The 24,774-nt window shown below is 39.5% G+C and overlaps 1 protein-coding gene and 1 long non-coding RNA gene across 7 annotated transcripts in view; both read right to left on the bottom strand.

The window, feature by feature from the left end:
* Positions 1–6,822: 6,822 nt before the first annotated feature.
* LOC121948813 (uncharacterized) lies at positions 6,823–11,024 on the bottom strand. The gene is made up of 3 exons (XR_006106190.2): positions 10,326–11,024; positions 10,172–10,221; positions 6,823–6,952 (listed from the first exon to the last, which is right to left on the bottom strand). It is a non-coding gene; the product is annotated as an uncharacterized LOC121948813 (long non-coding RNA).
* A 1,106-nt stretch (positions 11,025–12,130) lies between these two features.
* osbpl6 (oxysterol binding protein-like 6) overlaps positions 12,131–24,774 on the bottom strand; it is a 53,281-nt gene continuing 40,637 nt past the window's right edge. For all 6 annotated transcript variants that reach the window (XM_088083264.1, XM_088083263.1, XM_042494470.2 and 3 more), the window contains 9 exons: positions 20,639–20,892; positions 20,107–20,244; positions 19,263–19,326; positions 19,050–19,128; positions 18,114–18,258; positions 17,808–17,952; positions 17,501–17,627; positions 17,176–17,298; positions 12,131–16,060 (listed from right to left, as the gene is read on the bottom strand). In XM_088083264.1, coding sequence (XP_087939390.1) covers positions 15,949–16,060; positions 17,176–17,298; positions 17,501–17,627; positions 17,808–17,952; positions 18,114–18,258; positions 19,050–19,128; positions 19,263–19,326; positions 20,107–20,244; positions 20,639–20,892 — 1,187 coding nt within the window. In that variant the 3' untranslated portion in view covers positions 12,131–15,948. The remainder of the gene's footprint in view (positions 16,061–17,175; positions 17,299–17,500; positions 17,628–17,807; positions 17,953–18,113; positions 18,259–19,049; positions 19,129–19,262; positions 19,327–20,106; positions 20,245–20,638; positions 20,893–24,774) is intronic.

Below are 24,774 nucleotides of genomic sequence, written 5' to 3'. Positions count from 1 at the left end.
CCACCTTGTTGTTGTTCATTTCTTTGTAGTGGTCGCCTCCTCATCCCTCTGTTTTATATTCCTTTCTCTGATGATCTTTTCTTCTCTTCTTAAACCTCCTCAACCCTCCTCTTTGTTATTGTTGCTTCTATTCTGGGGATCTTCTTTACCTCCTCCTCCTCCATCCTTGTTCTCCTCCTGCTCCAACTCCTCTTCTCTCCTCTTTGTTGTCCTTCTTGTTGTTTTCTTATATACTTCATTTTTCATTTCTTTTGTGGTGGTCACCTCCTCCTTACTCTAAGTTTTACATTCCTTCCTATGTAATGTTCTTTTCTTCTCCTCCTATACCTCCTCTATCCTCCTCTTTGTTGTTTCTCTCTTCGTCTTTATTGTCACTTCTTCCTCTGTGGTGGTGTTTGCTTTTCTCCTGCTCCTTCCTCCTCTTCGTTTTTCACTCATTCCTCCATTAGGCCTTTTTCTCCTCCTGCTTTGAATCCTCTTCTCTCCTCTTTGTTACTGTCCATTTCTCCATGGTGGCTCCTCTCCTCCTTCCTTGTTAGTCTTTCCTTTCTCAAGGATGGTCACTGTCTACGCCTCCTCCTTTTTTTGCCATTTCATTTTCTGTGGTGATCTTCCTATTGTCCTCGTTCTTCCTACTCTCCACTGTTGTTGTTCGTATCTTTTGTGGTGGTCTTCTCCTCCTCCTCCTCTCTCCTGTCTTTTGTTGTTCTTTCTAATGTGGTGGTCTTCTCCTCCTCCTCCTCCTCTCTCCTGCCTTTTGTTGTTCTTTCTAATATGGTGGTCTTCATCTCATCCTCCTTCCTCCCATTTGTTGTTGTTCTGTCTGCTGTGGTAATCGTCTTCTCCTCCTCTTTGTTGTCATTCATTCCTCTGTGGAGGTCATCTTCTCCTCCTGCTCCCTCTTCTTTTTGTCTGTTCTTCCACTGCGGTGTGGTGGTCATCTTCTGTTTTTCCTCCTCCATCCTCCTCTTTGTTGTCTTTTTTTTGTGGCAGTCGTCTTCTCCTCCATTCTCCTCTTTGTTGTCATTAACTTCCTTCGTGGTGGTTGTCTCCTCCTCCTCCATTCTCCTCTTTGTTGTCGTTTATTTCCTTTGTGGTGGTCACCTTCTCTTCCTGCTCACTTCTTTTTTTGGAAATCCTTCCTATGTGCTGGTTTTCATCTTTCCTCCTCCCTCCTTTTGTTGTTGTTTCTTCCTCTATGGTGGTCATCTTCTCCTCCTCCTCTTCAAAGTCATTCCTTCCGTTGTGGTAGTCTTCTCCTTGCTCTTTGTTGTTCCTCCCTCTGAGGTGGTCTTTTTCTTTTCCTCCTGTTCCCTCTTCGATGTTGTGGCATGATTCTATGTGGTGTCCTTCATCTTCTCCTCCTTCCTCCTCCTTTCTGTTGGTTCTTCATCTGCGATGGTCTTCCTCTCCTCATTCTCCCTCTCATTTTATTTCCTCTGATTTGTGGTTGGTTGTTGTTCATTTGTTTTATGGTGGTCTTTTCCTTCTCCTCCTCCTCCTCCCTTCTCCTCTTTATTGTCATTTGTTCCTACGTGGTGGTTTTTATCTTTTCCTCCTTCTAACCCTCCCCCTTCCACCATTTTGGTTTATTTCTTTTCCTCCTCTACCCTCCTCTTTGTTTTCCTCTGTTGCAGTCCTCTCGTCCTCCTCCTTCATCCTGTTTGTCATTCTTTCCTCTGTATTGATCTTCTCATCAGCCTCCTCCTTCTCCTTTCTCCCCTTAGATGTCGTTCCTTCCTTTGTGGTGGTCTTCATTTTCTCCTCTTCCTCATTCTTCTTCCTCCCTTTTGTGGTCATTCCTGTCTCTGTAGTGGTCTTCATCTCCTCCGACTCTCTTCTATTTGCTGTCGTTCCTTCTTTGTTGGTCCTCTTCTTCTGATCCTCCTCCTCCTGCCTCCTCTTTGTTGGAGATTCTTCCTCTGTGGAGGTCATGTTCTTCTTCTCCTTCTTCCTCCCCTTTGTTGTCACTCTTTCCTATGTGGTGGTCTTCCTCCTCTTCTCTTGATCCAACTCTTACCTCCTTCTTTATTGTTGTCCATTCCTACTCTGTGGTCTTCATCTCTTTTCTCTGCTCCCTCCTCTTTATTCTATCCTATCTTTCCTTTCTTTCATTTCTTTGTGGTGGTCCTCTTTCTCATCCTCCTTCCTCCCCTTTGTCGTTCCTTCCTCCTTGGCGGTCTTTTCCTCATCTTCCCTCCTCCTTGTGTTTGATCTATACCATGTGTAGCCTTCATCTCCTCCTTCGCTCTTTGTTGTTGGTTCTTCCTCTGTGATGGTCTTCCTCTCATTCCTCCTCCCTCTTTATCTCTCCTCTTTGGTGTCAACACTTCCTCGGATGTGGTCTTCTTCTAATCCTCCATCCTCCTCTTCGTTGTTGTTCCTTCCTTGATTTTGGTTTATTTCTTCTCCTCCTCCTCCTGGTTGTTGTCGATTCCTCTGTTGCAGTCTTCTCCTCCTCCTTCATCCTGTTTGTTGTTATGCCTTCTTCTGTGATCTTAATCTCATCTGCCTCCAACTCCTCCTCCCTTCTCTTTTGATGTTGTTCCTTCTGATGTGTTGGTCTTCTTCTCCTCCTCCTCCATCCCCTTTGTTATCATTCATTCCTCTGTGGGGGGTCATCTTCCTCTCCTTGTTGTCGTCCCTTCCTCTGTGGTGGTCTTCTTCTACTCCTACCCCATTTCCCTTCTTATTGTCCCTTCATTCCTTTCTATTTGGTGGCCATCATCTCCTTCTGCTCTTCTTCCCTCCTCTTTGTTGTTGTTTCTTCTTTCCTTGTAGTCTTCTCATGTTCTCTGATATTCCTTCCTTTGTGATAGTCTTCTCCTCCTCCTCTTTGTTGTTCATCCTCTGTGGTGGTCTTCTACTGCTCTCCCATCTTCCTCGTCTTTTCTTTCCTTCCTATTCGGTGGTCATCATCTCCTTCTGCTCTTCTGCCTTCCTCTTTCTTGTTTCTTCTTTTGTCGTGGTATTTCATCCTCTTTGATGTCATTCCTTCCTGTGTGATAGTCACCTCCTCCACCTACATCCTCTTTGTCGCTCCTTCCTCTGTGGTTGTCTTCTTTTCCCCATCTTCCCACCTTGTTGTCATTTCATCCTATGTTGTGGCCTTCATCTTCTCCTCCCCGTTCCTTTTTTTTGTTGGTTCTTCCTCTGTGATGGTCTTCCTTTCATCCTCCTCCCTCTTTCTCCCTCCTCCTTTGGTGTCAATACAATACTACCTCTGATGTGGTCCTCTTCTACTCCTCCTCCATCTTGGTTGTCGTTCATTTTTTTGTGGTGGTTGACTCCTTCCTCTCTTTATTGTCCTTCCTTCCTATGTGGTGGTTTTAATCTTCTCCTTCCAATCCTCCTCCCTCCTCTTTGTTGTTGTTGTTGTTCCTTCCTCCATTTTGCTTTATTTCTTCTACACCTCCTCCTCCTCCTCCTCTCTTATCTTCATTCTCATTCTTTCCTCTGTGGGGGTCTTCATTTTCTCCTCCTCCTCTCTCCCTCTTTGTTGTCGTCCATTTCTCTGTGGTGGTCCTCTACTTGTCCTCCTCCTCCTCCTTCCTCTCCTTTGTTGCCATTCTTTCCTTGTAGTGGTCTTCTCCTTCTGCTCATCCTTCTTTATCCTCAGCCACTTCTTCTGCTGTGGTGATCCTTCTATTCTCTTCTTCTCTCTTTTTTGTCATTCCTTCCCTTGTGGAGGTCTTCATTTTCTCCCCCTTTCTTCTCTTTGTTGTCATCCATTCCTCTGTGGGGGTCATTTTCTTCCCCTCCTCGTCCTTCTGTTCTTCTCCTCCTCCTCCTTCCTCTTTCTCATTCCTTTCTACACAGTGGCATTCATCTTCACCTCCTGCTCCTCCTCCCTCCTCTTTATTGTTGTTCCCTTCTATATGGTGGTCATCATATTCTCCTCTTTGTTGTTGTGCCATTCTCTGTGGTAGTTTCCTTCGTTTCCTCCTCCTGCACCTCCTCTTCCCTCCTCTTTGTTGTTGTCCATTCCTTTGTGGGGGTCTTCTACTGCTCCTTCACCTCCATACTCTTTATTGTCCTTCCTTCCTCTGTTGTTGTGTTTTTTGTTCTCCTTCTCCCTAGTCTCTGTTGTTGTTTCTTACTACATTGTGGTCATTTTTATCTCCAATACCTCCTCCCCCCTCTTTGTTGTCCTCCATTCCTCCATTATGGTCTTCTTCTCCTCCTCCTCCCTTACTTTTGTCATCTTTTGTTTTCTCTGTTATGGCCTTTGTCTCCTCCCTCCTCTTTATTTTCCATTTCTTCCACAAAGTGGTCTGATTCCCATCCTCCTTCCTCATTTTTCGTCGGTACCCTCTACTGTGATGGTCTTGTCGTTCTTCTCCCACCCCTTTGTCATCATTCTTTCTTCTGTGGTGGTCTTCTTGTTCTCCTCCTCCTTCCTCCCGTTTGCTGCCATTACTTCCTGTGTGGTGGTCTTCATTTTATTCTCCTTCCTCCTCCCGGTTGTTCTCATTCTTGCCTTTGTGGTGGTCTTCTTTACCCCCTTTCCCCTTTGTTGTCGCTCCTTCCTGTGTTGTGATCTTCTTTTCCTCCTCTTTTTTGTCATCCCTTCCTGTGTTTGTCTTCTTCACATCTCTTACTCCTTCCTCCCTTTTGTTGTCCTTCCTTTCTCTGTTATTCTTATCCTTCATCCTCCTCTTTGATGTTGATCCTTTTTTTTGTAGTAGTCATCTTCTCCTCATCCTCCCTACTCTCGGTTTTACATTCCATGTCTGTGGTGATCTTTTCTTCTCTTCCTCTAACCTTCTTTTTGTTGCTGTTGGTTCCTTTCTGGGGGTCTTTTTCACCTTTTCATCTTTCATCCTATTTGTCATTCCTTCCACTGTGGTGACATTTGTTTTTCTCCTCCTCCTCCCTCCTCTTTGTTATTGTCCATTCCTCCATTGTGGTCTTCCTCTCCTCATACCTTTTTGTTGACGCTCCCTTCTCAATGATGCCTTCGTCTCCTCCTTCTCCTCTTTTTACATTCCTTCCTCAGTGGTGGTCTTCTTGTCCTCCTCCTCCTACCTCTCCTTTGTCTTCATTCTTTCCTTTGTGTTGATCTTCTCCTCCTCCTCCCTCCTCTTAGTTGTCATCCATTCCTCTGCAGTGGTCATCTTCTACTTCTCTTTACCCTCCTCCATCCTCATTCCTCCTTTGTGGTAGTCTTCTCCTTCTCCATCCTATTTGTCATTTCTTCCTCTGTGGTGGTCTTTTTTTCCCTTGTTTGTTGTTCCATCCTATCTGGTGGCCATCTCCTTCCTCCTCTTTGTTGTTGGTTCTTCCTCTGTGATGGTCTTCTTCTTGTCCTCCTCCCTCTTTCTCCCACCTCTTTGGTGTCAATACCTCCTCTGATGTGCTCTTGTTCTACTCCTCTATCTCCCTCTTGTCCTTCATTTCTCCTGTGGAGGTTGTCTCATCCTTTTCCCCATCTCCTCCCTTCATTGTCCTTCCTTCCTACACAGTGGTTTTCATCTTTTCCTCCTTCCAATCCTCCTCCCTCCTCTTTGCTATTGTTCCTTCCTCCGTTTTGGTTTATTTCTTTTCATCCTCCACCTCTTCTACCCTCCTCTTTGTTGTTGTTGCCCTCCTGCTCCTTGTTTCTTCTTTGATTTTGTTCCTTTCTCTGTGGTGGTCTTTATTTTCTCCTCCCTCCTTCCTCCCAATGGCACATCCAGATTTTTTTTTCTTACTGGGGTGGCCCAAGTGGGGGAATGACCTGTGCAGGGGTGGCATGAAATACGAGCATGCTGTGGGCACCAATACCTACTTTAACTACTAACATTACAGTGTCCTACATTCCCTGTTGTCCTTTTGTCCCAGATGGCCTGGTGGTCAGGACTCTTGGTTTACACTCTGCTGGGTATAAACCAGGAGTCCTGACCACCAGGCCATGTGGGACAAAAGGACACTGAGATCTAGTTTTACTTCTACATGGTAAGGCGAGCAGCACAATCTACTAATCCAACGAGGCTCTATGAGGACAAAACTGTAGATATGAGCTAATCAGATGTCTATTATATACAGCAAGCCCTTGATTCACTCAAATATTCATCTGAATCAAAACTTTAGGTCCTTAAAGGCACATATTAACATTGCCTCTAATGTTATCTGGACCATTTTACAAGTTTTTCTTTAAAATGAACACACTTACCCATCGAGCTAGCTAGTTAAGCCGGCTCAACCCCCTGGGCTTACATATACTCACATTCTCTCTATTCCTTCCTCTGTGGTCCACAGTGGAAACTGGGAAATTCGCATGTTGAAGTTGGGAAATTTGCAAGTTGAAATTGGGAAATTTGCAAGTTGAAATTGGGAAATTTGCAAGTTGAAATTGGGAAATCATGATGAAATTGGGAAATCATGATGAAATTGGGAAAATTCACATGTTGAAATTGGGAAATTCACATGTTGAAATTGGGAAATTCACATGTTGAAATTGAAAAATTCACACGTTGAAATTGGGAAATCATGATGAAATTGGGAAAATTCACATGTTGAAATTGGGAAATTCACATGTTGAAATTGGGAAATTCACATGTTGAAATTGAAAAATTCACACGTTGAAATTGGGAAATCATGATGAAATTGGGAAAATTCACGTTGAAATTGTGAAATTCGCACGTTGAAATTGGGAAATTCGCACGTTGAAATTGGGAAATTCGCAAGTTGAAATTGGGAAATTCGAACATTGAAATTGGAAATTCGCACGTTGAAATTGGGAAATTCGCAAGTTGAAATTGGGAAATCCGCAAGTTGAAATTTGCATGTTGAAAATGGTAAAATCAACGTGAAACCGACACAACGCTTGAAATTTGACTCCCACATTCACTCATCACAAGCAGTCCCGTGTGACACACCTCAGGCAGGGTTTGAGCCTGCATTGAAGCTTACTCTCTACGTTGGCGGTCGGTGTCCTTAACTGCTGGACTGTCTCGGGCATCAATGAACTCTACAAAGGAGAGTGAGAAAGAAGATGAGACCTTAGATGTAAAAGTTTCCCTTCATCATTCTGCAGAGAAACATTTCCTGCACACTTAAAGCTGTTGTGTTCTTCAAGTCTGTTCTAGAGGCTCTAGGTGGTGCTGAGTTTCGTTGTACTTGTAACTTATGAGTGTTGAACCAGTTTCTTTGTCAAACTGCTAGTCAAACCAGATCTCAGTATCCTGTTGTCCCAGATGGCCTTGTGGTCAGGACACCTGGTTTATACCCAACTAGTCTGGTTTCAGCTCCAGGTTTGGGAGTTGTTTTTTTAGCATCTATGCCACTTTTGATTCAGTGACATAAGTTGATCACTGAGTGGTATGCTGCCATTCAGTGGTGCGCCACTTTTGATTCAGCAGCATGAGGCGATCCCCTCGCAGCATAAGTTGTTCAACAGTATGCCCCCATGCTCCACTGGCACACAAAGTTTCTAAATGGGAAGTTCTCCCTGTCAGACGGTCACAACAGGACTACCCCCATGATACTCTACTGTAAATGTATATTTTTCCTGACTTATTGATAGTGTAGCACAACGTAGCAACAGAACTAAAGGGATGTATAAATTTAAGTTAAGCCCGTTGTGTTATTAGGATATGCTTCGATGCTTAAAGTGATTTTATATCAGCATTTCCTTGCCAATGTACAAGGAGTGTTGAATTTAATTGTTTCTAAGATTAATCGTGATGCTGATGTGGATGAATCTGCATTGATGCAGTGACAGCCCATAATCAATCATAGACATGTAACATTGCTTGTTGATTTTCAAGCTGTGACTGGACAATAAAGTTTTACAGTTCAAAAGTACTTCCCAGCACCAACCATTAATTTAACAAACATTTATGTTAATATTCAAATTATTTTATTTTATGAAGAAGTACATTGCACTATTCAAACTACTTTAAAGTTTGATGCCATTTTAGTATTAACTGTTGTAAATACTCCTGTTGTCTGCTGTGTTTAGACTCAAGTTATGAATTCTGGAAAGCTCTCTTTTGGCTAATAGATAGTTGTATTTAATGCAAATTTCAGTGATTTAGAATTGTATTTTGTCTCCCCTTGCGTCTCTGTCTGCAACTTTGTGTTCTCACTGCTCCCTTGGGAAATATATCTTTAATCTCAATGGGACCATCCTGGTTAAAATGGGATTTCATAAAATAAATAATGTTTGTGAGGGTTGCCACATTCAGTTTCCTTTCTTAGAGCTAGACTGCAGAAGCATTAGGTTTGTTTTTGGAATTGGAACATTTCGATTTGATTTGTAAATAAATTTTTAAATTGTAAAAAGGGGAGTTCATATTTATCTGACTACTTGTATTTATTGATAGAAAAAGTAGCCATGTGCATTAATATAGAAAATTGAGGATGCAATATATCATGATGCATCATGGACTTGGATCCAATCCTTGAAATGATAATCGTAATTATAATCAAATCAAATCTAGAGATTAATGTAGATGCACAGCCCTATGATTTACCCTGACACTTGTTAGCCAGCCTTGGCTAGCCAGCCTTGGCTAACATGGCTATTGTTAGCCTAGCTACTGTAGCCAGTCTGCCTTAAAGAGAACAGAAAGTTATAGCCAAATAATAATAATAATAATTGTGTTACTTTTGGCATGTTTAATGATAAACCGCCCAGTCACAGAACATTAACCAGGCATAAGTAAGGCATAATTATTTAGCATTCACCATACTTTGAACAAGCACCAGGTTGCAATCATTGCATGTGGCATATACCGTCTGGCCCCAGCATAATTTGGGAATAATACAAGTCGGGATATTTTCCCACTACAATCTATCTTTCTGAAATGACAATGTGCATTGATTACACTTAATATAGTTTTACTGTAAATTGGCTGGAGTCTGCAAATAATGTTTCATCAGCCTTGAGGGGTAACTTACAATCAGTAATTTCATTCATGTTACAACTACTAAATCCCAAAGCTTTCAACATTTTTCATAGTCTTCATTATTTTATAGAGGAACTTGGTCAGGACTGTTCAGTCCTGCAGCAGTGGCATCTGCTATTGTATCAGCAGTTGGAGGTCACTATATCAGTATATTAACTTACTCCCAGGCTAATGTAACATTACTTGCAGACTCCAGATGATGTTGTTATTTACACTGAAATTATATTAGGTGTAATCAATACATACCGCCATTTCCAATATATCATAGTGAGAAAATATCTCGACATCTATCATTCCTAAATTATGCCTGCTAGTACCAAATGGCTTATGCCACATGACAGTTACTCATTACAATAATTTACTGTGAATAATTAAAAATATGCCAAATTTATGCCTGGTTAATGTGCTGCCACTTGGCTGATTACATGATGTACAGTGTGATAGTGTTGACATTAAAAGTGCCAAAAATTACACAATTATTATTATTTTGTCTGTTATCAATTAGTCAGACTGGCTATGGTGGCTAGACTAACGCTGGCCATGTTAGCTAAGACTAAGTCTCATGTCAGTTTTAGGGTACAGAGGCAAGGAAATGCCAAAATAAAATCACTCTACTGTCATTACAAAAGCATCGCACATATCCCAACAACATAACAGACTTCAATTCATACATTCCTTAATTAACAGTGCCATGTTGTGCTACACTGACAATAAAGACAGAACAAATACATCTACAGTACAGTGTAATAGGGCAATCCCGTTGTGATCGTCTGACACAAACTGTATATAAAGATGGACAAGATGGGGCTGGGGCGGCTCAGTGGACAGAGGTACAGAGATTGTGTCCCCGCTCCCAAAACAATTCTAGGGGCATCTGGGCATCTTAGTCCCATTAAATGTGGATGTACACACTAGTAGAACAACAAAAACAACATGACCCCATTATGTCCAACAGGAAATAAATCAGAAAAAAGACAAAACTCAGACAATAAAATACCACCAAAAAAAAAAAAAACCCCAATGGACACCAGTGGTGAGTGCAAAGAGTAGCCTAACACTAAGCGACGAGAAAAGCTAAATAAACCAACCCACACATTTTGTAGCATCAACAGCCGAATATAATCATCACCAAGACAGACAACAGGGAGCTGTTAAAACTTTACACTGCTCTGCACAAACACAAACACATTACAGCAAAGAGGAGCAAATGGAGAGACTGTAGGCTACACAACGTTGCCTGTCGTTGTTGTTAATATCGTTTGAATTGTTGCACTCACCTGTATGACTCACTCTGTGAGCTGTGTCCACGCGAAGTCCTCCATCTTTTCTGCAGCGAGAAAAAAATACATTAAAGAGAAGCAAAATAAGGGACTGTATATAATATAGCCTGTACTCGTTGTTGATAATATCATCTCGAGTTGTTGCACTCACCTGTATGAATCACTCTGAGCTGTGTCCACGAGAAGTCCCCCACATAGTCTGCTCTTCGTCAAACTTCTCTGCTCGTTCATTTTAAAGCATAACGTGAATATAACAGTCCACTCGTCCTTTTGGTGCCACAGCGCTCCTCAGAGTTTTCCAAAAATGTTGAGCTGCATGCGGTCACATTATGGTTTATTGTCAAAAACAGTATAAAGTCCGGTGAATGTAAAATCCCTCTAGTCAAAGCTCTGACGGACGCACGTGGACATCAGCGTGTTAAGCATCTCCGTCACGCAACGTCGCAGGTATGTTTTATTTTGGTCATTAGCATACACAGCGCGTTGAACATTAAATGAGTCAATAGTTAAGGCAGATGCAACCTTTCTAAGGGTTATGTGCAAGCACAGTAACGCTATCCATAACTCACACGGGAGCAAACTTTTTTTGATTGTGTCGTTGCTTATTTGAAACAGTAAGCTCGTTCGAGCTGAAGTGTGTCTCGCTTGGACAGCGCACGAGAGCAGAGCAGAGCAGGAGCAGGAGGTGGTGACAGATTTCTGACTTTCCCAGCAGCCTTTAGTCTTTACAGGAAGTCACAGAAGCACCAACATCCTGTTAGATTGGATTCCTATTCATTCATTCAGATCTTATCATATCGTTTATCAGTCTGTTTACAGTCTCCAATTATTGCATCCCACCATGGGTACTCTGTTAACAAAAAAAAAACCTTCAAATAAGACACTGAAATTCAAAATCTCTGAAATTCAACAAAAAGTTTATCTGACACAACAGCACTGTATCGTGAACAAAAATATGGTTAATATTGTATCTACCCCATATCTATTTCGGTTATGAATAAATCGTTAATTATGCATCCAATATAGCATGTCAAAAAAATGTCAAAATATGACATATCCAAAAAACAGCTGAAAACTACATAAAATAGCATGTCGAGACACATCGTAATATAGAATGTCGAAAAAACTTCCAAAAACATCATAATATAGCATGTCGACAAAATGCCTAAAAAGTTTCAAAATATGACATGTCCAAAAAACAGCCAAAAACAACAAAGTATAGGGTAGAAAGTATGTTGAAAAACGGTATACTAGAGCATGTAAAAAAAAAAAAAAAGGTCGAAAAAGTCATCCTTCTAAATGTCAAAAAATCGTAGTATAGCATACTGACGAAGATATTACAACATGCTGAAAAATGTTCCAAAACTCAAATGTTGAAAAAAGTCATTGCATGGCATGTTACAGATTATAGTACAGTATGTCAGCAAAACTGTCCAAAAAGTCCACATTTCAAATGTTAAAAAAAGTCATAGTATAGTATGTTGAAAAAGGCTATATTTTAGCATGTAGAAAAAAGATTGAAGATTATGGTGCAGCATGTCTAAAAAAATTGTATATTATAGTATGTCATCAAAATTATCATAAAGAAGTTGTATCATAGTATGTCCTCATAAATATAAAAAAAATCACTGTAGTATGTCATAAATAATATAAAGTCATACTATAGTATGTTTTCAAAATATAAAAAAGTCATAGTATAATATGTTGCCAAAAATATCATAAAAAGTCATACTATACTTACATACACATATATAGTATATATGTGTATGTAATAATAATAATAATAATAATAATAATAACAACACTGTAAGATTTTGCTTCAAAATATTAGTTTAGCTGGTATTTTTCTAAAAATGTCTCCATCCTATGTCTCCTGGAGATTTGGTTTACAAAATATAATTTCTCGTACTCTTATGGTGCTTTCTTTTAGACATAGACCAAAAAATTCCTCATTAGTTGAGTTTTACAGTTTTATTAGAACAAGCACTATGTAGCAGCAGTGTACAGTGTTCATGGAAAGATATGTACGTTGTTAAAATTGCACTTCAGAAGGTACCCATCAGGAAATAGATTTGAAAGAAACTGAGCTGACACAGTGCTTCGTGATCCACGTCAGTCCAAAACAAATAAAAAAAAAAAGTGTCCAATTGAGAAAACAAAAACCTTTTTTTTGTAAGGCATCTGCAACATTCATTGGCAGGCTAAGTTGTCTAGACATGCAGGTAGAACAGTGGATGAAGAAAGCATGAGGAGGTTTTTATGATTTTTTTTTTAATCCACTACAGTCCAACTCTACAATACCAAACACTACGCAAAGCGTTGCTCCTACCTCCTCACACAAGATTCAGTCTCTTTTAAAAAAAATCACTGATGTAGGAGGAAAAGGGAATCAGCTATTGCAGTAGTGACCCATCTTCTAAATGTGCTGTATTTACAGTGATCACCAAAAATGTGTTGGTTGCATGTTCGAGTCGCAGAGCAGTGCAGAACATCTTTTAACACTGCAAGCATTTTACAGTTAAACCTTTAGTTTTTCTTGTCTATTGTCAAAAGAAACATTTCCCTTTAAGACTTTAGACATTTCGTCAACAGCTAAACCCTCAACGCTTTCAGTATCATTTATGATCTGTAGGCAGGTGCAGACTGGATAATGTGTTTGTTAATGGCATACCTTCTTGGCATGGGGATTCTTGTCAGTACTGTGTTTGTGAGGCATTAATAAATGCATTAAGGCACAGCAAGTGAAACTGACGCTAACAAGTTGTAGCATTGAGTCTGTGATCAAGGACAAAAGTAAAAGCACACAAGATAAAAAAGGATATGGATGCAAAGCAGTACTACCTTTTTGGTTTGTAATCTACAGTACCATATGAACAGTGCACGCAAGATGGATTTGCTTCACATAGTTTTCATTCTACATATTATATTTATTTATTTTTTTCTTCCTTCAGTGTCCTCACCCTGGGCTTCTGAATGAGGGGAACTCAAATGTGCTCCCACACAATGTGGGACTATGTAATTTGTGTGTGTGTGTGTGTGTGTGTGTGTGTGTGTGTGTGTTGGGGGCTGATTTCAATCAGGGGCCAAGTGTTTTATTTTCCTGCTCTGTAACACAAAAGGAGGACACTAGTTATTAAAGCTAATCTGCTTTGCATAAAAACACAAACTGCAAATAGGTAACTGGTGCTTTGCAGAAGTCCAGATTATAGCAGTAAAGTCTCTGTGGAATCACTCACATTTTGATTTTTTAACAGTAGAATTGTTACTGTACATACATGTTTGACTTTAACGTCTGAAACATTTCAGACAATGCTTATTGTTGACCCACAGAAGTGATACTCAACTCACAGCCCGTGGACCAAATCTGGAATGCAACAGGGTGCCAGGTGGCCTGCAAACTTTTTTCTGATTTCCAATGACAAGACGCTGATTCACACTGGGAGTTTTTATCTGTTCTCTGACTGAAAAAATGTTGCTAGAGCTTGTTTATCAAAGAAAAAGTGCCAGGGAAGGCTCCCCAACAGACAGGGTTCCCACACATTTTTCTGGACATAATTTCAAATGTTTCCATGACTTTTCAAGGACCCCATAATACATTTTTACACATAATTTCCGCAAGCTGGCACAAACGAGGACAGAGAGGGAATACGGGGAGAAAATAAAGAAACGTGCCATGATGGTAAACGAAGCGCTGTCACACATCGACACATTTGCAGCTACGCTATTCCAGCAGCTATCGAAAAAAAATTGCAGTTATGTTACATTATGTAGAAGGTTTTCCAAGGAATAACAATTCCATTACACACAATAAAATTCCATGATTTTTCCAAAACTTGCAATGATGTTTTACTAATTGTATGACCTTTCCAGGCCTGCAAAATGTTATTGTGAAATTCCATGACTTTTCCAGATTTTCCATGACCATGGGAACCCTGAACAGAGGTCCAGGCTAAACTCTTATTGTCAAAACATTCTAGAAACTCCTCTGCGAACACTTGATCTCTGCACAGCTGCTGCCACTGAAGAAGAGGAAGCAGTTCATTTAACTTATCTGCTGATAAATATTGTAATGTTTGTTTTTTAATCAACTGGCCCCTGACCTCCTGCCATTTTGCAAAAGTGGCCCCCAGGCAAAGCAAGTTGAGTATCCACATGATCCTGAAACTGCATTTTAATGTGATGACCTGTAGGTGGCTCTGGTGTTTCAACTGTGTGGACTCAACTGTGTGCTTTGGGCTGAATGAGTTATGGAGTGCTGATATGATAAACTAATTAATTAATTAATAATTAAAAAATCCAGTTATGATGATTGATTAATAATTTAGGTTATCAATCAAGAACAATACCAAACAGCTGCTGGTAATAGGTTCTTTTCTTTGTTATTTATCATTTTAAATTAAAAAATGTGTTGCTATTACAAGCATGTAAATGCAAGATATTGATCTGGGGCTTTGGTAAACGGTTTCTCATAAGTTTTCCAATATTTTTTAAAGTATTTTGTTTATTAAATACTTTTTGATCATTTAAAATGCATTGCACATTGCAGCTCAAGGTTTACATAGCTGGACGTTGATACGTTTTTAGCCTCTTATTGGAAAAAATTGACTATTTCACTTTATGTTTCCATTTATATATCACAGTGTTTCTGAGGGCGTTACAGTCCGTACAACCTACTACACCATATTTTCCTGGACATTTGATTTGGATAAAGGTATCATGGTGAGTCCATTACATATATATCGTGTGCCCACTATATATGGAGGGAGTGATGTGTGTATTTATGTAACCATGTGATTCAGAGGAGCCGGTTTCATGTAACAATGTTTAAAATTAGGCAGTGCAGCAGGGGAGGGCTCCTCTGTGTACACAGAATGTCCACTGCGAGAAGAAACTGGACTCCCCGACAGATCTGTGTTGACTGTTTAAAAAAAGAAAACATCTGTAAAGGGTGTGGGTGTGTGATGCATCACATGTCCAAAACACCAGAATAGGATTTTCATTTTAATACCTACCTCTCCCTCCACCACATGGTCAGCTTTGAGAGCCGCTGAAAATATTCTTTAAAAATTCCATCTACTGATGCCACGTTTCCTCTGCTGCAGTCGAGATTCATTTGAAACGAGCTTTTTCCCGAGAGACAGTACTGCTATCACACAGATTCCACAGTATTAAAAGGCAAAAATAAATAAAATCTGCCAGTTCACATAATACTATTTCACTAAATTCTGAGTTGAAGATATTTTATAAAAATACCTCTTTTTTTTCTACAATAATTGATGATATAGTAAATTCGGCTTTATGCCAGTGAAAGCTGCTCTCTAAACATGCACGTAGGTATCATAGGTAATCGAAAGGTCTACTTCAGAGACTAATCTAACCCAAACTGCTGTCAGAAATCAAATGGCTTTAACGAAAAAGCGCTAAATCGTGTGACTGGTATGGGTGTCTTTTTAAGGCAAGGACATACTCAGAAGTCAAAGGAGCTGAGGAAAGATCTACATAGGAGTGGTACGACTGTTGCCCTGACAACCCAGCTTCCACAAGCACAATGAAGGTGATCCTAAAGGATGTTTCCATGGATGGATGGCCGTGTGGCAGTGCCACAGAACCTCGACAGGGTCACTGGGCATCAGGCCATCCCTCGGCTCTGCAGTCGCTTGTATCCCTGCACACGGATGCTTCATTATTAACATGTTTCTATTAATACCTTATTGTGCATAGGTAACAGCCGTCCCGTCTGCAATGACGATATGATGGACGTGTCAATTCGTGTGCTACCACAGGTTTACTGTAGGTTCCATATTGATGAAGCCGGGGTTTTTGCGGAGCTCCCAGTACGTGTTGTTGGACACCCACCTCTCCCTGTGATTGGCATCAACCACTTTCCTGGAAGAAAAGACAGAAAAGTGACAGCTGTGACTCTTAAACCTGAAAGCAATGAGGAGAAAATTGCATTCATAAAGAAATGGAGGCACATCAGGCAGACATGATCGAGGCTGGTGAATATGCCTGAAAGCATAAATAAAAAGCATTAGCATTTTTGACAATAAACTGGTGTTTATAAATAACAAATGGGGATTGATGATTTGGTCACTGCATTTTAAGTTCATGTGTATATATATATATGTACGTACTTGTGTATTTTTTTTTTGATCAATCAGAGGTTCATATGATAAGGTGCAGAAAAAATCTAGAAAAACGGTTTAAGTTTGTTTGCCAATTTCACTGATTGTGTAATTTCTTTGCAGACAAACAGCAAAAACGACAATTTTTTTCACATTTTGAAACAAAAATCCTGGGTCATAAAAGAGTCATGGGTATACACCATGACTCTTTTATGGCATACTTAACTATGAGTTGTTTTTTTTTAAAATACTATACTATGATGTATTTTCAACTTATGTGACATACTATACTACTATGACTTTTTGAACAACTTCATGACATATTTTATTATGACTTTTTTATGGCATACCATGAATTACTTATGTTTTTTTTGACATACTACACTATGACGTATACCGACCATAGCTGTATAACAGTTATAAGCTTGCGTCAGCTGTTTTGTGACACTGGAAAAGCGTAGATCCCACACATATCACCCACACATTTCACCTATTGCTATTCATCTTTTAAATATTACAAAAGTAAGGTCACAGAATATATAACCTATGCTTCACAGTCTCAACATAACTAGTGTGCAGTCTAGCTACGCAATTTTCTTTTCTTTGAACCCAGACTTGTAACAACAACGCATTACTAATAAATGTGTTTGAGGTTAACTGTTGTGAAATTTATGTCGACTGCTGCCAAATTTTATGCACATTATGAGAGCATTAAATAAGACAATGGGACAATTTGATACTTTCTGAAGTATTGTGATTACACCTCAGCCATGTGAGATAAATATACCAGACATATGTGTGCCTCAAATATGTAAATGTATGGATTTTTGTCTTTGTGGGGAGACAGAATTTCCTCTCAGTGGTCTCTGTGCTTACCTAAAGAAGCGTGGCTCCAGTTTGATGTTGTTCTCCTCGTTCCACTTCCTGCGGACTCTCTGCAGGTCCTCAATGCGCTGCTTTTCTAGGGACGCCATCTCAATGTTCCCCTCCTCCAGATGCCTGTTTGACCCAAACATCACAATTCAGTAAACAGTGAATAAGACAACAACAAAACCGCATTGCAAAATTCACTCAGCGTCTTAAGAAGGACATTTTAGTCTGCACTCATCAGACAGAAAAATATTGTGAGCAGATTAACAGACACTGCAATCTGTGACTTTTTTCTAGCAGCATATTGGCAGTTGAGAATGTGATTCTGTACCTTTGATCGGGCCTGAATCGAGCATCTGTACGTGGCAGAGCATCTTTTAATTCGGGGCAAAGCTCATTCAGTTCAATTGCGAACCTTGTGAAGCCGTAGTATAGCTCATAGTCTGTGGGCATGGAGCCTGACAGGGAGAGGAAATATCAATTTATCAATAACTTTCCTGCAACAAATAAAATGTGTCAAGGAACCAAATATTTTGTCAAAAATGTCCCTTAAAAACTTCCAGTGGACCTTAAATAACACCAGTTATAAGTCTCATTTGAGGACCAGCTATAAGTCTGGATAAAGATCCAGTGCCTACCTGGCCTCCAGACACATTTGGCAGAAGGTGGGACACCACAGTAGAGCCCCTCATGCCATTTTCCAAAAAGCCTGTGAATCACTTTCCCCTCTTGATCCATCACAAATCCTTGAACCTCGTTCACATTAGAACTCCAATAGTTTCCCTGAGAGAAAAATCCCATATTGTTAGTTTCTTTTACCACATTTAAGATTCAATTATAGTGAATTTCACATTAAAATACACAGGGAATCCTCGCATGGCAACAATGATGGTGCATTTGAATCACTTGTAAACAGTTATTGCTGATCGCTGGAGGTGTTTCACCTTGACGAAGGTAAGTTTGCAGAGGCAAGCGCTGCTCTTTGTGTTTCTGATGGTGATCTCCCCGTAGTGTTCGATCCACCGTCGTCCGCTGAGGATGTTGTGCACACAAGTGGTGACTTTGTTCCATTCATAGTGATCTCCAAACCTGAAAAAAATACACAATAACAGCTTATTGGCCTGATGTGCTAATGCAACGACATGAGCCCAGATGATAAAAGCAAGTGATGAATGTACAACTGTCAATGACCCAGTTTAAACTGGCAGCTTGTTTAAAAGCCCCAGATTCAAAGCCCCTTATAGATTAATCTGGCCCACATGAGCACATGGACATATTCACAAAATTGGGCATGCAAAACCTCTGTGTAATTTACCACCCCCCACACCCCCTAAGTAGTATTAGTAAGATACTAAATGTAATTTCAGTTGATGAATACAAGAAAAGCAAGGGGAGGAAGAGGGTATAAGTGTGCCTGGATGCCACCAGATGATCAAAGTCTTTAAAAATGCAGCACAAACACAACAAATGTTTGTAATGGACTGTTCATATGAGTCAGCCGTCACTATGTTTATCACTGTGAGTAAAGACTTCAGTCTGCAGTGTAGTTCACTTTACACTTTACTGATAAACCAGAGAATTATACAGTATCATCGGACTTCATGAAAGAAAGTTGATGCATTGCATCAAAGCTTCAAACCTCTGCCAGGCAGATACCGCCACAAATACAATCTAATTCTGTGGGAAACACTAACTGCAGTTTTCATAAACACCCAGTCGTAATTATGACCTCACACATTGGCACGGATGCCATTTACAAGTCAGAACTGATAATTACAACAACTCTAATATGACATAAACACAGTACCACTTGCTTGCTGAATGATTTGTCTTTCTTCTTTAGATTTTAGTCACTAAACAATGCAGCTTTATAAAGTTACCTGGGAAGCATGAGATTCACTGTGCCAATCGGTAAAATCTCCATCGATTTTCCCCAGAACTTGTTTTTCCATCTCACATCTGAAAAGCAAAAAACATCAGAAATTTAAGACAATGTACTAATCACTCAAATCTCTGAATTTCTTCTAAAGATATAAGAAAAAAATAAAGAAGGCTCATCTGAAAACCCCTCACTAATTAGGTGTGTAACCTACCTTGCCAGAAGGTGAAGTTCTTGGACTCACAGTGGCAGGCGGAGATGGGAGGATGGTGGCTCACCTTTGAGATAAGATCAAATAAAAATAGTCTGACAGCTGTTGTTGTTGAGATTACACATCATGTACATCTCTGTGGGTCTCCACCCTGAGGACATGTGATGGACTACAACAAGTGTACAAACTGTGACTTTATTGTGGAGCTGAATCAGCTGATTATTTGATCAGCAGTATTTCTATCTTTACTAAAGAGTCATTCTGCATTAAAAACATGCAGATTTTTCAGGTTCTAGCTTCAGAAATTAGTAGATTTATCTCTTTTTTTCCCTAATATGACAGCAAGATGAAAACAGCAATCACAACAAGCAATATAAACATGTGCACCTTGGGCTTTGGCTGACATTTGATCCATGAAACAGTTGGTTAATTATTCAAGAAAATAATCAACAAACTACTCAATAAAAAAAAAAATTTTATTGCTTCCTTAGTTTGCTGTATACTAAAGTTATCAAGAGTAAAGCTTCAAAAAGTTCAGTGAAAGATGTACAAATGTAAACCAAAGTGTGCATGTGTGTCATGATCTGTGTGGGTAAACCCAAGTGATGGAGCTCCTCGTCACAGTGGAAATACAGCATAAATAAACGGCCTGTTCTCTACGTGAGAAGTCAACTAGCTCAGCCAATTTCAATATTAAAATTAAAATAAATAAATAAGTCAAAAACCAAGAATACCAAAGCAAACAAAACTAATGCTGTCCCCCATTCATTTGGATTGGGTGGCTGGAAATTACAAAGAGCTCCTTCAAATCATAAAACATTTCTTACATCAAACAAAGCAGACGTACCTGTTCAGAGAAAAAACAGAAGCCCTTGTCTTCACGAATACATTCATAAGTCTCTCCAAGTAGCGGGTTGAATGGCTTACTTCCTGCTCTGTAGTAAGTGGATGAGTAGCCTGAGACGGCAAAAGCGGCGACGAGAACCTGTCAGAGTCAAAACAACACAGCCAATACGAATGAGAGTGGATTAATCGCTTCATATTAAAAGGCTTTGTCAGGAATAAGCCAAACATTTGCATGCACTGGGTGCTACCAAAAGGACAAGAGACAGATAAAAATAGGAGGATCCAAGGTCGACAGCTGCACCAGAGTGTACCGCCGCCTTGCAGACGTGCCTCTGAGTTTCATTTTTTTTGTTGACTGGCAATGTCACCTCATATACAAACACATACAGGTATGATGGACACAAATACACAGCAGGAATTTAAAACAAAAGCAAACAACTAACTTCATGAGCAGCACTGGAGGGTCACCATGTCACCATGAGCCTGATTGACATTGGATTTGACAAAGTGTTTATAACCGACGGCCTCTTTACCATGCGTTCAAAGGGATCCTCAGTCTCGGCAGCTTTGTCGAGCAGCTCGCTGTACTCCAGTTCTTCACACATGCGCTGCAGGGTGTTCAGGGGCTCGTTGAGCTCCACAGGCATGGACACTTTGGACAAGTCCTTGCCGATGTTGTTTCTTAAGATGTTCCAGAGGTTGATGTTGCTGATGTCAGGACACGGCGCCGGCAGGCAGCTGCGACGCCCGTTGCGGAAGGCACTGCCAGCAAAGTCTCCGTTGGCCACTGAGAAGAAGAATAATAACATCTCATTATCAATCTAAGCTTGGTACAACATCATCTGTGACAGTCTGTGCTCTTCTCTCAAACATAATACAGTAGAAACCTCTTATAGTCCAGGCAAATTGATCACTAATGGCAGGTGATTATTATATTTTGTATCTTTATTTCTCATGTAGATTACAATATAAATTGCCATTAGTATATTTATAACTTGAATATAAAATAATGAAACCGATAGCATTGCTATTTACTAATTTCACTGACTGTTAAAAAGTACAGGACAGCTGGGTCATTATGTGCCTGGGCATTATCAATCCACTTGATGAGGGCTGCTTTAACCACAGGGGCTTTCAGCGTGTGCATTTGTTTTCTGTCTCCTTCACAAGCAGCCATGACTGTTTCTCATTGTTTAAGTAGCCATGCATCTATTTCTATTATTGCCGTGCCTCTCTCCCCCTCTGTCTTTCTCTTTCCTTTTTTGCCATGATTGTATTTTATTTGTTATTTACGACATCTATTGCTCGTCTGTCCGTCCTGGAAGAGGGATCCCTCATCCTCTACCGCTCTTCCTGAGGTTTCTTCCTTTTTTTTTCCCGTTCAGGGGTTCTTTTTCGGGAGTTTTTCCTTGGGTGATGTGAGGGTGTAAGGGCAGAGGGATGTTGTACACTGTACAGCCCTCTGAGGCAAACCATGTTTTGTGATAATGGGCTCTATAAATAAAATTGACTTGACTTGACTTGACCACACAAGGCTGCCCAACAACCACCAAATTTTTTTGAAAAAATTACTTTTTTTCCTACATAAGTTCAACGTGGATGCAGCACCAGTCTCAGGTAGCCGGAAGCAGACAGGTTATCACGAGGCAGAATATCATTGGAGTAAAATTTAAAAAAAAAATACAAACCAAAGAAAAAAAAGAGCATAGAATAAAAATAGTTTAAAATGGTTTTCCCATATGTTGTCATGTATGAAGAGACCCAAAATGAGCACTGTAAACTGACTACTTGATGACTATAAGTGAAGGGTTTCCCACATATTTATTTTTTGTGGCAGGCTGCATTTGCTGCCATTAATTTTTAAAAAATTTTTTTGTATGATTTTATATTGTTGTTCATTAGGACAGCTATAATACATACACTTGTGTTATGCATTGCAACACACTCTCAGAGCAGAGGGAGTACTCTGGGTACAGATGGAGCAGTAGAACGCCAGATAAAGTGAAAGTGAAACTTAACTGTAAGTTAAAGATGGGTCTAAAAGTTTGCTTTTGTAGCAGCTTCTCCTGTCATTTACTCCATAAAGTGCTGCTGAGAAAAAAAATGACTTCATGAAGACTTCTGCCAGCGTTACATTTATGGATGCAGAATGATAAGAAAAAGGGAAAAACACTCGATAAAATGGAAAAAAAGGATAGTTTGACTGACTGACTGATTCTGTGCCAAGCTTTGCAATCCACTTAAGCGGTTGATAAGTGTAACGGTGATCAAAATACAGGGTTTCCACTGAATAATCAACTTAATTTATAAAGCATCAAATTTAGGTTACAAAGTGTTTTGTACATGGCAGTATGTTTAACTCTTGGGGTGCAAAATGAATCCAGATATTATCAGATTAAAAATTTGGTCAAGTGCAATATCCAAATTACACGTGTTGCAATATTTTGATTAAGGTGTCACAACATACCATCATCGATGAAGCATTGTCACTCTACAGAGATGATCCAGTCTACAAATCATATTCTAGACATAAGGGAACATGCTTGTTTGGTACACACACACATCTTCATTTAATTTTTTTACCAGTGAAAACAAAATGCAAAAATTACCATTCCAACATAAAATCCAGACACATATTGCAATATCAAAAAATAAATAAAATAAAAAATGCATATCATGCAACCTATTTTAAACCAGCAAATCTTAACATGGGGAACCTTTAGGGGACAATATGGAAGCTACAATAATAAAGCAATTATTTGGAAATTAATCTGCAATGACTAATAATCACTTTTTAAATTCTTTTTTGGCATTTCATTAATCAAACAAGTAAAGGTGCATCGATTCTAATACAGTACATAAAAAAATGAATTTGGTGACTATCTCATCACAATCCACTAGCTGTCTGCTCTGTGTGAGTGCTGAAAAAAATATCTAATACTTATACACAGCCCTGGTTTTGTAGATTGGAAACAAACACAGTGGATTGGACTGAGCCACACAACACTATTTCAGCCAATTAACAAAAAGGGTCATTTGTGCTTTAATTAGTTTCATTACAATATTTCTTTGGGTGTTGAGATCAAATATAGGCTATGTTTCTCCAGAGTTGTAGATTCCACCTTTAATCAGTTAATCAATCAGATTAAGGGATTAAAAATGCAGCTTTAAACAAAAGACATTAACTGGACCAGAATAAAGAAGGTAAAACCAATATAAGTAAGATCAGATAAAAAAAAAAAAAAGTAAGGAGATAATCCAACTAAAATGAGGCTGAGCTCTGCAATAAGTCTATGTTTTAAGACGAGATTTAAAAGTTGATTATGAATCAGTCAGCCTCATTCCCACGAGCAGATCCTCATAAGCCTCAGGACAATCCCTGCAAAGGCTCTGTCCCCTCTGGTAATGAGTCTTGTGCAATACAGTGTCTGGACGAGAGAAAATACTTCTGCCCGAGGATGTCAGGCCTCATACAGGCTTGAATGGGATAAAAAGGGCAGAAATAAAGCAAGGAGACCAGGTCACAAGGAGCTTTAAAGGTCATCAATAAAATATTAAAATCCTACAACATGCTGTGAGTCAGTGAAAGGGGGCTAAAACAGGTGTGATGTGGTGATGTCTCTTAGCTCTGGTTAGAAGCCTGGCACGGATTATTTTATGGTAGACTGGCATTTCTTTATTGGATTTTCTGTCAACTAACTGGGACACATCAATCTTACATCAGTTGTGTTTACAACATTAAAATACACAGTGGCTCTACGAGAAATCCCGCAGTATGTGTATCAAGACTAAGCCTGTCACGATAACTACTTTTGTGAGACGACAAATTAGGATAAATATTATCATCATTTTGAAACCTAATTTTTAAGAATATTCAAACATTGAAATATGGAGAAAAAAATGTATTTAAATATGATTAACAAGTGTTAAAGGAATGTTATGTTATCTTTTTATATAATTCATTTTTAATGTCCTAGCTTTTCATTTTTATACGTTAATCTTGTGTTTTTATCATCTTCTCTATAAATGTAATATTTTTCCATCTTGCATGTTTTTATTTTATTTTTATCATGTATGATGGTATTTTTATCCCGCAGCACATTGACTCAATGTCTGTCGTATGAAATGTGCTAAAAAATAACCTTGACTTGACTTATTAATACAAGAAAAAGTATATATGATAAAATTATAGCATCTTTATAGGAGCAGCTTAGCAGGTTCTCAATTTGAGACTTAATACAAAATTTAGCTGACAAAAAAGAAAACCAAGTGATGCCTCCTGCGACTAATAGACGGGTTTAGCGAAGATTTGGGGACACCTCTATTAACTCCATAATCCGGTGGGTGTGCTGCCAGGGATGGATGGTCTAGCTGCCATGTGTGATGTTTTAAGGGTAAAACTACAAACAACAGGCTTTTTGGATTGTTGCCAGACGTTGGCAATTTAACAACTATTAGGACTGTGCCTTTTCCACTCAAAAAGTGCAGCTGCAGGCTACTGGTGAGTTATGCTGTGCCATCTCTGAAGTGCTGCTTTATTTTTCATTCAATTTACACAAGTAGTTGGGGTGAAGGGGAAAAAAGGGAGAATCACTGCACCCAAGTCTTACTATGATCGGGAAAACCCTGCTGTTTATTCTGGCATCATGTTGTCTGAATTGCTGGTCAG

This window comes from Plectropomus leopardus, chromosome 10 (assembly GCF_026936395.1).
Source record: "Plectropomus leopardus strain MGB_pleo_1.0 chromosome 10, ASM2693639v1, whole genome shotgun sequence".
Lineage (NCBI taxonomy): Eukaryota > Metazoa > Chordata > Actinopteri > Perciformes > Serranidae > Plectropomus > Plectropomus leopardus.
Note: the sequence above shows the minus strand (reverse complement) of the source record. Positions and strands in the feature narration are given on the sequence as shown.